Source organism: Rhinolophus sinicus, chromosome 4, assembly GCF_057876585.1.
Source record: "Rhinolophus sinicus isolate RSI-liver-muscle chromosome 4, RSI-T2T, whole genome shotgun sequence".
Lineage (NCBI taxonomy): Eukaryota > Metazoa > Chordata > Mammalia > Chiroptera > Rhinolophidae > Rhinolophus > Rhinolophus sinicus.
In genome coordinates, this window is record NC_142504.1 from 71,164,272 (window position 1) to 71,177,948 (window position 13,677).

General features: G+C 39.5%; 2 protein-coding genes and 1 pseudogene across 3 annotated transcripts in view; 2 read left to right on the forward strand and 1 right to left on the reverse strand.

Annotated features, from left to right (window-relative positions):
* Positions 1-7,605: 7,605 nt before the first annotated feature.
* LOC141573166 (transforming acidic coiled-coil-containing protein 3 pseudogene) lies at positions 7,606-8,678 on the forward strand (annotated as a pseudogene).
* A 1,137-nt stretch (positions 8,679-9,815) lies between these two features.
* On the reverse strand, positions 9,816-11,483 carry LOC109460384 (protein LDOC1-like). Its single transcript, XM_074340284.2, has one exon. The coding sequence runs from the start codon at positions 11,152-11,154 to the stop codon at positions 10,756-10,758; it is 399 nt and encodes a 132-aa protein (XP_074196385.1). The 5' UTR covers positions 11,155-11,483; the 3' UTR covers positions 9,816-10,755.
* A 24-nt stretch (positions 11,484-11,507) lies between these two features.
* Positions 11,508-13,677, forward strand: part of AKAIN1 (A-kinase anchor inhibitor 1) — a 106,810-nt gene continuing 104,640 nt past the window's right edge. The window contains exon 1 of one of the 2 annotated variants that reach the window (XM_019755766.3): positions 11,508-11,939. In XM_019755766.3, coding sequence (XP_019611325.2) covers positions 11,822-11,939 — 118 coding nt within the window. In that variant the 5' untranslated portion in view covers positions 11,508-11,821. The remainder of the gene's footprint in view (positions 11,940-13,677) is intronic. The other variant, XR_016021144.1, reaches the window with a different exon arrangement.

Here is a 13,677-nt window from a genome sequence, read left to right on the forward strand (position 1 = left end):
TATACTGTGGGTTATAATCCAATACTGCGCTTTTTTTTCTTTTTTTCTTTTTCTTTTTTTTTTTTTTTTGCTCAAATTGTTGCAGCTTTAACTAGTGCAAGCTTCTTCAGAACAGGTCTGATGTCCCTTTGACAGGCCTCACCTTCCAGTTTTTTTGGTTTGTTTTGTTTTTAGCATTTCCTTACTTTCTGGCACTACAAGATGCTCCAGGGTCATCTTGTATTTTCTCTACTCCATGTCTAGAATGAGCCATTTCTCCAAGGATCCCTGGTTCCTTTTAGAGAATGGGATAACACACCAAGATCTGGGCACTGGGTATCCATTATCTTTTTAAATGCAAATTTAGAGTTATTAGAGCCTAGATAAAAACTCACAGTAATTTCCTGTTGCTCTACATACTTTAATATGCAATGGTAATATGCATTAGAATGTTATAAATGGCATTATGAAAATACAAGCATTTAAAAGTGACAAAATTGTGCAATTGCGGATGGGTGCACTTAATTATAATTTAATTCAACAATAAGCTAGCTTCCTAAACATCTGGTTACCAGTTTTAATCAGTCATGTATTAGGATGTGAACAGTGTTGATTTTGAAATTTAAAAAAATAGACTTTTAAATGATCATTGAACAATAATAGATTGTAGGTAATTTAAAATAAAAGTTTCAAGTTTTAATTACATTAAGTGAGAGTAATTTCAGAATAGTGTGTTACGAAGTAAAAAAAAGATAATTTGTAGCATAAAATTAACTCTTATACTCAAAAATAATATGCTTCAAAATTGTTTCACGTTTTTCACTTTTCATAGCTTGTTACTGATCTACATCCTTTAGTGCTATTAATGGTCTCAAGCCCCTTGATAGTATTGATAGTTAATAATAATTGGTTCTAGACTCAAGATTATTTCTAACCCCATACTGGTTGACTACCTGTGTGCCGTAATTCTACAAGGAAGACATTCATAGAAAGCATATCAGGAAAACCCAAGCAAAGAGTGATTGAACATTTGCTCGTGTCCAGAGCTTGTTAAAATGGATATCTGAAAGAAAGCTGTCTTCCCCACCCAGCTTCGTTTAACTCAGCCTCACCAAATCTCGAATATTGTTTATGGCTCACTAAGTTTCTTGATTTCAAGGAAGCAAACCCAGTGACATCAGCCCATCCTCTTTTTGATGCCTCAGAGACATTATAATTAGTATCTTCCCTTTTGGATCTTAACTAGAGCCTAATGTAGTACTTTATATCTTCTTATATTACACTTAGTTACCTGATTATTTATTATTCATTTTCCTAACAAATTACTTGAGGCCTATAATTTAAAAAATTCTTTTATCAACCCCAGTTCTTAGACTACTAATGGATAACTGAATATTGAATAAAATTAATATTCAAATATAGGGCTACTTATGACTTAAAAGATATGTGGCTCACAGATTTTGACAAAGATAAACATTGCATTCAATATTTGAGTTAGGAATCATGGTTCCAGTCACTATGATCTTTCCTTGTTCATTTCTTTAAGGCATTATTTACTTTCTGAAATTAAATACTAATTTAAATTCTTTTAAATTTTGGTTTTGGACCCAGTATTAGTTTGCTAGGGCTGCTGTAACGAAGTACCACGAAGTATCTGAGTGACTTAAAAGAACAGAAATATATTGTCTCACAGTTCTAGAGGCCTCAAGTCTGAAATTAAGGTAGGGCCATGCTCCATCTGAGGTTCTAGGGAAGAATCTGTTCTATGCCTCTCTCCTAGCTTCTGGTGTTGCCAACAATCCTTGGCATTCCTAGGCTTGAAGCTACATCACTTGATCCCTGCCTCTGTTGTCCATGTCTTTCTCCCCTGTATGTCTCTGTGTCTCTCTGCATCCTCTCCTCTTCTTATGAGGACACCAGTCATATTGGATCTAGGATTCACCCTAATTCAGTATGACTTTATTTTAACTAATTAAATCTGCAAAGATACTATTTCTACATAAAGTCATATTCTGAGTTTCTGGGTGGGTAAGAATTTAGGGGAGACATTTAACCAAGTATAGACTCCTTTCTGTCCCCCCCCTTTTTTGTTTGTTTTTCTCTTTTCTTCTAGAACTTTAATCAGTTATAAGATAAGCAATGAGCTGGTTATGTCTTCCTTGCTTTTGATGACCTTTTACAAATCATTCCTTGTTATGCTTTTCTCAGCATTCATGAATTATAAGAGGATCAATAACTCGTGAAGATACACTGTTTATTTCAAACATGCTCATTAGTCAAGCTTCATATATTTTCTTGGAGTTTTTGCTTGTCTTCTTTAATTATCCTGCTTTTTTGAGCTTGCTTGAACTTCAAAGGTCAGTCAGTGCATTTTTCATAACTTGTAATGAATTTTTTTGGTTTCATTTTCAATAGGCCTTTCAAAAATGGAAACTATGTCTATCAACCTATTCTTTTCTGATTTTTAAAACAATTGGAGATACTGTGTGGCTTTATTTTTTTGATGCAGATATTTATAGTCACCTGACAAAGGAGTGACTTCAAACAACAAAGCCCACTGAGGTAAATGTGAGATGCATACAATATTATATCATAATAATGGCCGATGCTATCCTTGCGTCCAAGAAAGGAACAAACTTGATTGGATATCCTTCTTACTACTATCTCCATTGTTGTAGGCCAAAAATAGTACTTCATTCTCTTCAGGTAAAGCAAATGAACTACTTTACTTGGAGAAATTAAACAAAAAACCATAAATACCATGACCATGGTTAATGAACAATGGATTGGAAAGGAATGAGAACAGATGTAGTTAGGAGTCTATAGGCATAGTGATATGCTGCAACGTGACCAGCTCGGCTGAGCACAGGAAGTCTGTCTCCAGATCCTATCCACAGGGAAAAGTATGTCTAAAGACTAGTGGGCTCTGGCCGATCACTTTATCCCCTTCTCCTCCCTTGGGAAGGAACAAGAAAGGCGATACAGAAAAATAGAAATGGAACCTCCAATATTCCTGAATGGAGGAAGAAGAAACACTTCCCCCATCTTATTTGTAAGGCGTGTCATTTCTATCTCCAAAACATATCTCAAATCTATCCCCCTCTCTCCACTTCTGTTGCCTCCACCTTAAACTAAAACCCTTTCTTTTCTCATTTGGATGATTGCAGTTCAGCCTTCAGCTGCCTAAAATCCAGAAGAGAAGATGTATGAACTCCCATGTAGTCCCAAGTCTATTAGAAGACCCACATTACAGGGTATTTAACCTAGGAATTAATCAATGATGCCACTTTATTTTCATTTGGCAATATGTTGTTTTGTGTATGTCCCAACAGTAAGAACCTTGGAAGGAAGAGAGTTGAGTCACACCTTGAACCCCAATCAAGCAGATACTGGAATCTGCTCACAGTGCATGACTCCAAACAGTGCTCCCTCCTCCCTAGTCATATGCAATAACTAACTCAGAGCCCACATATCCTGTAGGACTAACAAACACCTTCTCATCTTACTCCATCATTGCAACTTTTTCATCCATCTATAATATATCAATTTGAAAATGCATGTATCATTATCTATTGCTACATAACAATTATCCCAAAACTGTGTGCTTAAAACAAAACTAAACATGTATGATTCCATAGGAATCATGGGTCAGGAATTCAGGAGCAGCTTAGCTAGCTGCTTCTGGCTTAGGATCTTACCTGATGTTTTAGTCAAGATGTTGGTAGGGCAAGATGAAGGCTTGACTGGTACTCGAGGATCTGCTTTCAAGATGGCACCCTCCCATGGCAAGTTTATATTGGCTGTTAGAGGCCTTAGTTCCTCACCACATGGGACTCTTCTCAGGGCTGCTTTAGTGTCTTCTCAATATGGCATCTGACTTTGCCTGGAGCTGAGTCCAAGTGATACTAACATGAAAGCCACTTGCCTTTTATAATCTCGTCTTAGAATCTATACACCATCACTTCAGACACATTCTACTCATTAGAAGCAAATCACTGAGTCTGGCCTACAAATAAGGGAAAGAGAATTAAACTCCACCTTGTGAAGGAAGAATCTGTGGGCATATTTAAAAATCCCCACAATGTGTCTTTTCTTTCTGAATTTTGCCCCTCCTCCCCAATTCAACCCCTTGCCCATTCCAGACCTCATCTCCCCACCCCAACCCCAAACACACAAACAGTTTTTTTTATCTATTTCTGTTATCATTTAGATGTTTATTTGTTATGCATAAAAGGTGTCTGGAAGCAGGCAGTCCAAAGCTGGTAAGGTGGTGTCTTTATCCTCACAGACTGAAGCTCTACCATCCTGTTTATGACCCTCATTCTCATGGTCTGAGGTTTCTGCTAGGGTTCTAGTTATCACAATTGAAAACCAGGTAGCAAAATGGAAGAAAGGAGAAACAAAAAATATGCCAGCTGTCATTTAAAAAGGTTTCCTGGAAGCTACCATACAACATTGCTTGTATCTCAGCCGCGAGTACTTATTTAAATGCAAACATGATATACGACATGGGAGCATTTTACATACGAAGTAATCTGGTGAATGTAGTCTTCATGTACAGATGGCCATATGCACAGCTAAAAATCAGGAGTTTTCTTGCTAAGGAAGACTTGCTTACTCTAGCCTCAGTTTCTCTCTTTCATTTTAAGATTGGCAAGGAGCCAGAAATAGGAACATTCTGGATTTTTTCTACCGTTCTCCCTAATCCTACATTCTTATCTTTGCCTTCCAAGACACAGCACATGGAAAAGTGATCCATTGCTATCTGGTTTTGACCACAGACTCTAACATCAAAGCCCATGCCACCTACTGCCTGACTGTCTCTATTAAGCCAATGCTACATTGTTCAGTTCTTTTAATATTTAGCTTCCCAGTCCCAGCTACCACATTCTTTTTTGAAAACAGGAGAAACACATCATATAGGAGGAATATAAGTCCAGTATTACAGAAGAGGTTGGAGAGCATTCCAATAGGAATTCATTTCAGGGCACTTACAAATAAAACAAAGCGAAAAACAAAGCAAAAAAAGAAAATCCCACAGAAGTTATGTCAAAGTCAAAAAGGTATTCCTTAAACCCTCAAACCAGCATGCTTGATAAAAATTCATACTTTTTTTTATAGCAGATTTCTATGTAGATGATTTGTGAGTATTTTGTTGAGAAAGTGGTGATTATCATGAGTCAGCATCAATTTAATTATAAACATGCCTATCGAGTTAAACTCATTTGTTTCTGTAGAATTACTGGCAAGAGAGATGGGATAGATGCTTAGTGTATCTCAACTTTAAGTAATTTGACCAAGTCACAGGTAAACACATAAGTAAAATGGAGAAATATGACCTAGATAATGGTATAATGAGATGGAATTGCAGTGTTTGAAATTGTTCCCAAGCATAGCAATCTGGTCTCTGCCTACTCTCTAACAGCATCTCTAATCATCATGCCTCCAATTTTGTTGAACTACCTGCACTTCCCTAAATGTATCATATTCTCATACCTCTGGGCTTCACATAAACTGGACCCCTGCCTAGACCACCGTTTTTCTCCCCTTCCCCTCATTCCTACTTATCCTTTGTATTTCAGCTTTGGCAACTCTTAGGAAGCCTCCTCTGACTCCCTGTCTTAGTCAGCTCAGGCTGCTATAACAAATACCATAGAGTGGATGGCTTAAAGGACAAACATCTATTTCTCACAGCTCTAGAGGCTGGGAAGCCCAAGGTCAAGGTGCTGGCAGATCGAGGGTCTGGTGAAGGCTGGCTTCCAGGTTTCCAGAGAACTGTCTTCTTGTAGCATCACGTGGCAGAGAGCAGAGAGAGGAAGCAAGCTCTTTTGTCTCTTCTCATGAGGACTCTAATCCCATTTATGAGGGCTCCAACTTCATGACTTAATTACCGCCCCTGCCCATCCCCCCAAAAAAAATTTCCAATTTCTAATACCAGTACATTGGGGGTCAGGACTTCAACATAGGAATTTTGGAGAGACATAAACATTCAGTCCGTAATATCCTCCTGAGGCTGAGGTGAGGGGCACCCCTCTGTGCTACCACAGGCACCCTCTTCCTAACACCCTACTGCATTGCAGGCTTGCCTTCCCAGTCGTAAGCGACTTGAAAGTCAGGATTGTCTTGCTTATAGTTGTGTCCCTAGTATACCTAGCACGTTACAGGATTTATAGTTTTATGATGACTAATAACGTAAGCACCGCATGTTATAGGGACCCTTGCTGCCTCTTTCCAGACCTTACTAATGGTTTGGAAAATATAAAACAAATTTACCACTTTTGTAGATGATATCAAGTAGGGAGAATGATAGAATTAAAATTCAAAAATTCCAAAAGACTTCAACAGGCTATAAGAATAGGGTGAAACAAACACGGTAAAAGTTCTAGGGAGAAATTTAAAGTTCTACATTTCGTTTCATGCTGTGCAGTCGTTCTCAAAGTGTGGCTCTGGCCAGTGTTGAGGAAATAGACTTAAAAACAAAATCTCTTGTCAACCTAGAAAACATCGCTACAAAGATAACAGAAAGAAAATAGTTTAATTTTGAATAGCTATTAAACAAGAATGTGATGTGTGTCACAGTAAAATCACTAAAGAAAGAGACAGCAAAGACTGAAAGAAATCTCACCCATTTAGCCAGGCAGATGAAACCCATTACATCCATGTTCTCAAGATAAATGGTAACCAATTCTTAAGACGATGAATTGTTTTCATACAAAGGAAAAATAAATTTTGCGTATCTTTATGACAAAAGGTAGGTTTGCAGTTTGGAGCCAGGTGCCTGCTGAAGTTAGGCTCTTAGGAAACTGGGAGATAGGGATGCTATTTTCCTTGATGATTATATTTCAAAGTGAAGGCTCCGGTCCCTTTCAAAGAGAAATTCCTGGATTGTAAAATAGGCTTATTTTGCCTTTAAAAGGGTTTCCATACATTTCAAGAGGCAGAGAGCAAGGCTACAATAAGTTACAATAAATTTTCTAAAATGCGTTTTTTTTTTGCACCAGGAAGAAATATATTTATTTCTAATTTGTTTTACCTGTACACCAACAGCATCGGCATCACTTAGGAACTAGTTAGAAATGCTAATTCTCACCCCACCTAGACCTAGTTAATCAGAAACTCTGGAGATAGGGCCCAGCTATTTGTGTTTTGTATAAGCCCCCTGAGGCAATGCTGATGCTCCCTAAAACTGGAAAATCATTGTAGAGAGGTGTTGACAGCAGGCCATTTTAAAAGGATCTAGGGAAGATGAAGGATTTTATTTTACTTTAATTAATAGTTATGTGAAGTTTGAGTTACATAGGTAGTCATCTGCTCTGCTAGCACATTACCTTCAATTAATTGGCAAGAAGTTAAGATGTCTGAAATAAAAAATTAGATGAATCTTAGTTTAGCCAAGACAGTAAATCTTAACAACTTGTATCATGGAAATAAAAGCAAAAGCGTTATAAAAAAAATTATGTTCATTTGGTTCTAGATTGCAGTCTCTAATTTAATATATGAAAAGTTGCCTGATTTTTCTGGTAAATCACAAAATGCTCAAGTAAAGCCATACAAGCCAAACTGAAGAGAAACTAGAAAATTGTGCAGTTTTTTCACATGGAGTCCTTCTTGTGAATCTACTGGAGAATGAATCTATCCTTTATCACTGCTCCTCAATTTTTATGCAAATTGAATCACTTGAGGATAAAAAGACACCCTTAGGGAAGACTCTTGAGAGCAGTGGGTGAGGAATGGTGGATTCTTCCAGTGGATTCTTCCGGTGGATTCTTCCGGGTGCATCAGTTCACACAAGCAGTCCAGGCAGTGAGCCCCACGCCCTTCTCAGCATGGGCCAGAGCCTGCCATGGACCTCAAACAGATGAGCTTCAGAGCCCCAGCTGCAGTTCTAGGCACTAGGCTGAGATGGATTACTTGGAGCAGTTTGAAACATCCTCCTATGAGTCTACTTTGAGAAAAGTCTTTTGTACGTCACATTTGACACACTACAGAGACACCTAATAAACTGGTTTCTGTGGCCCCGGAGACAAACAGCATTCATAATGCCAAGCCTTCCTGAGGAAGTCCACCTAAAGCAAGGCTGGTGGCATTTGATTTCTTAGGAGTTTTGGATATTCCTGTGATGGACTCTCCCCCAGGTCTCCTCGGTCTGTTGGCCTGCCTCTGTCCATTGATCTCTTTGTGGATGTACTGCAGTTTAGCCAGAAGGACCTGGACATGGCAGTTAAAGCCATGCAAATGGAGAATCTAGAATTGCAAAACCAACATGAGGAGCTTCACGTGAAATGCCTAGAGATGGGGAAATGATACACAGCTTTTTAGAGACTGTACCCCAGGTGATGGAGGAGGCTCAGAAACAGAAGGAGCTTGCCAAAGTTGAAATCTAAGTTTGAAGAAGAAGGATCAACTAATTATATACATGAACGCCATGAATACATTTTTCTCTGATCTTTTCAAGGGATTCGAGGGCATAAAGAGGGGATTGAAGGCAATACCAAGAATGAAGAATGGCTGAAGTGTATTGAGGATTACATACGAATTCAGACAGAAGGTCAAAGACACCAAGCATGAAAGGCCCGAAGAGAAGAGAAACGCAATCTAGCAAATGAGGAAATTGCTCAGGCCCAGAGGAAGGTCCCAGTGGCCTACTGGCCGTGTAGGACCAGATGAAGAAACATTCCCTGGAGGTCACTCAGTAGAAGACTAAAGAAAACAATGAGTCGATCATAACCTGTTATGACTTCATTTTAGATCTGGAAAAATCGGATGTGGAAGTCATTCACCAGTGACCTCTCCACCCCTTTCTCTCCGTGTAAGTCTCCGTGTAAGCAAGCCTCACATACTTTCTTCTCTAATTTTTTCTTTTGGAGATTTAAGTGATCCTCAACAAAAAAGACACAGCTATAGGAAATTAAGTATGAGATATTTTGACTTCTGAGTTGCTTTTTTCATGCTGTATTTAACTTATTAAGTGTTGATACTGACCTTTCATTAGAAAGTTTTTATATCCTATCAAACATGTGCTCTTCTGAGGTTTATTGAAAAAAAATTTGGTGCTATATCCTATAGGTTTTTTTACTGTGGGAAAAATACTGCTTTGAAATTATCAGCCAATAGGCCCAAGATTCAGTTTATTTTGTTAGTACACATGCGCTGCAAAAGTGTGGTATATAAGAGATCACGTTGAGGGGCCGTTTCCTATGAACTACTGTAATGTTAACCAGCAATAATAAAATAATTGCTATAACCTGTCTTTACTCCCATCTTACAAAAATATAATTAGGTTTTTCCTATGGTCCTCAGGTATATAAATTGTCCATGAAGGAGGCAGTAATGAGTTTTCTGAATATGAAGATGTCTAACTGAAAGATACAGCGGTACCTCGGTTTTCTAACGTAATCCATTACGGAACACCATTCCAATTTTGAAACGTTGGAAAACAGCCGACAGCTAGGCCTCTTGCACTCAGCGGAAGCCGCATGACATGTTCGACTTCTGAGGTGTGTTCGAAAACCGAAGCATTGACTTCCGGATTTACGGTGTTCGTAAACCAAAATGTTCGTCAATGGAGACATTGGAAAACCGAGGTATTACTGTATTTCTGTGAGACTATACTACCAGATATGACAAAACCTATGGACTTAAGGAAACGCAGTTGTGGATTTTTCTTCTTAGAGGGTTTCAAAGACCCCTTTGTTTAATAGGCGGGGTCAGATCCTTTAATTCCCCTTCTTTGGCCTCATCAGAGAAGCACAGAATTTTGAACCACATTTTAATGATCAAGTAATGCCTTTCATTACATAAGAAAAACTGAGACCAAGAATGTAAGCTACAAAAAATGAGTGAGCTAAGTCATTTAATATAAAGAAATAAAGCCAAGTTCAAAGAATGCACCATCCCCATTTTTTTGCCACCAGTTACATGCATTTTTAGAAACACCATCTTCACTAAATTCATCAGCAAACATAAAAATTGCTCAAGTGGGTTTTCTGTCTCCTTTGTAAGCTGCATGTTTTCAACATATATTTTAAAACTATGGGGTGAAAAGTTAAAAAATAGCCATGAAAGAAGAATCAAATATGCCATTCATTGCACACAAAAGCATTTTACCAGATATCAGAATATACACTTAATAATTTTTTCTCAAAATAAACTTGTGTTCCTGAGGACACAGACTTTCACTTTATTCATCTTTGTTTGGTAATGTAAGACATATATATGATAATATAAGACATATGTATGTTTAAAATTTATAAATCTTTTTGTCATGTATTGTCCAGTACCTGAATTTCTCTGACCAAAAAGCACAATCTGTGAGATTCTTGTGATTTCAAAACAGAAATGGAGTATGTGGAAAACTGTTCTTGGGGGGAGAAATGTCAAAATTTGGCTGCCAGGCACTCTAACCCTGGAAGCTGTTTCAGGGCCTGAGCTATCCAGATCAGTGTCCAGGGTGTGGGCAAACTCAGGCACTTCCTAGGTTGCTCCGATTTTCAAAGACCGTCAGCAACATCTTCAGAAATGGCAAGTGGTGTGATGCTGGGTGGTTCACTCAATTTCTAACAGGTTCCCAGCCTTTGGCTGGGTTGCTGGGCAGAGCGCAAAGGCAGTGGGGTTGGGTAAGTACAGGCGGCCGCCAAGTTTTCTAGCAAGGGTCAGGGCCCAGCAGCTGAGAACTAGCGAGTTCCTTGTCAATCAAAGCCAAGCAGGACCGGGTTTGTGGGGAGCACAGTGGCTCGCAGTGGTCCCACCCGACACGAGGGGTCCCGGCTGCGTTTTCTACCCATTCCTGCCAAAGGCACGTCTCAGCGCGTCCACAAAGTCCTCATAATGACCTAGGATGGGGCTCTCCCTCTCGATGTAAGGGACTACCCACTCTTCTGCCGCCCCAGAGAAGCGGCTGATTAGAAATGCCACCTTTAGGGTGTCGTTCGAAAACCTGGCCTCGAAGAACCTCATGTACGAGGCCGCTTGGATCAAAAACTCTGGAAGCTGGGCGGAGTCACCTTTAAACGTGTCAGGAAAAGCCACGGGGCAGGCCGGCGGACGCACCTGGGCCAGCAGGTTGGCTTTCTCGCACAGCAGCCGCCGCACCTGGTCCATGAGTTCGTTGTTTTCCCTGCGCAGGGCATGGTTCTGGGTCAAGAGATCCTGCATCATCACTGCCAGCGCGTCCATCACCCGCCGCAGCGCGCCCTGCTCCCCTGGGGGCTGCGTCCCTGCAAAGGCGTCATCGGAAGTGCGTGTGGGGATCGGGGGCGGGCCCGGCGTTGGCGCTGTCGGATCTGCACAGACCAGGCTGGCCTAGCTCCGAGTGCCGGTGGGCAGGGTCGCCGGGACTATTGGCCGGAGAAACGACAGCGGCAGCTCTGAAGCAGGCAGGCGGGAGAGCTGGAAACCTAGACTAGCCGGGGCGCGAAGCTGCGGGACAGAGCGTCGCCATCGGCGGAGGAATCTGACTTCGTGGCGGCGCACACCGACTTCCGGAAGGCTTTCGCCGCGGGGTGGGCCCGCAGGTGCTTAAAGGGAAAGCTGCCGGCCTAGCAGCCTCGCGGGCTTGTGAGGCGGAGGTTAATACCGCTGCTCCCGAAGGCGCCCTATAGTTCTAATGTTTTTGAAGCTCCTTATACTTCGCTGTTCACATGTTGTTGTGTCCAAGGCCTCACAGCTACGAGAAGGCAATTCTAATGACGCCCGCTGTGCCTCGAGAGTAGGCTATTTCGTGGGGCTTCCAACCTGACAGTATGCTAGCTAGGCACCTTAAAGAATCTCATCCACCCCACCGACCCCAGTTCGTGAAGCCCATGTTTTTGTTTTCATAAGGACAAAAGTCACTTCAGAGAGTATGCAGACTTACTCGGGCTACGAAGGCGGTGGAACAGTGGGAGAATGCTTCATAAGTGTCAGGTCTTTGAAGATGAGCTTAAACATCAGGAGATGGGCAGAGTCCTTAGACAGGAAAGGTACTTGTCTAGATTAATGCCGTTTATATTTATATTAATGAAAGGAACAGATAACATCTGGTCACTGCTTCTCTCCTGTAGTAAGGCTCTGCTCTGACCTCCTTCCTACCTAAGTAGTCTCGTTTCTTCCCGTCAGTGTGCTATGCTAGTCGAAGAAGACTTCAGTTGTCTGTGTGTGTGTGTGTGTGTGTGTGTGTGTGTGTGTGTGGCTGCAAACAGCAGTTTGTTAAGTGATCACCAGCGGCATGTTGCCTTACCGAGTGGACGAACCAAGAACCATTGTCAGGCTCTGGGACCTCGGGTCTTTGTTCCACTATCCAAATTTAAGGCACTCAAAGATTGATCCCGTGGACCCTTCCATGTTAAGAACCACCTGAGGTAAATCTGTGGGTAGCAAATATCAGGAGAGGATATTGCTGGGTAATTCAGGGACTAAGAAACTCAACATCTTGATGAGTAGTAGCATTCACTTTAAAGAATATAATTTTCGGCGTTTTAGAGATGAAAACAACTTCTGCCAGCTTTCTTTAGTCATTTACATTGATATGATAGGTTTTGATTGTGACTTTTTAAATTGATTTTATTGATTTACTTTTATTTGGTATTTTACTGTCGGAGGCTACTTTGTATTAATAAAATATCTTTCCTAATGCAACTGCAGGTCATATATTGTGTTAAAAATACTTTCAAAAGCAAAATACCAAACTATTTGCTATCAATTATTTAAAATATATATACCTCAAGAAAAAAAGTTATACAAGAAAAAAGTGTTTATCGTTGGGTGGTAAAATTTTTACTTTATATGTCTTTATTGTAGAACATTTTTGAAGTGACAATTGATTTTATAATTAAGTAAAACAATAAAGTTTATTAAAATTAAAGAAAAAATTTAAGGAAATATAAAAGAAATGCATTCTCTTTTTAGCATATTACTTATCTAAAGGGAATTTCTGAAACTACAAAGGATGAATGTAGAACTTAATCGAAACTGCATTTCAGATCTCAGTCTTAATCTGAAGAATCTTTTTTAGCTAAAAATGATTCATTTTTGGTAAGGAAAAAGATAACATCATATTTAATTCATCAAAAAAGAGAAAGCTATTTACTGAGTCTGTATAATTCAGGGAAGTTCTCGGGAGCTACAGATAGTATCAGAATGTCATTTAAAGTTTCAGAGCCAAAATGAACTCTTGTTCTCAATAGGCAATATAAAATTAACCCAAATACAAGACTGGGCAATCATGCTCAAAACACTCAGGATGTACCTGTTACTAACTCATAATAGCAACATACATTCTTTAGCATATATTACATAATACATTTAAAAATTGCTAGGTATATGATAGATGCTCAGTACATATGTAATGTATATATTTAAATTATGAAACTTTATACTAAACACCTCTGAATCTATGATCCAGATTAAGACTTAGAATGTTAAATTTACCGTGTGGTCCTCCCCAATCTCATCATCCCCAAGTTAAACAGTATCCTGAAATGGCTTTTTAAAAAATATGGTTTTATATCTATACATGTATATGTATTTGCATAGCATTGTTTATTTCTGAGCTTTATAAAAATAGTATCAGACTACTTTATATTTCTGCACCTTCCTTCACTAATTCAATATTATGTTTCTAAAATTTCTTCAAGTTTTGTCATTCATGTAGCATTAGTTCATTTCTTTGTATTGATAATATTCCCACTGTATGAATATATCATAGTTCAGGCCCATTTT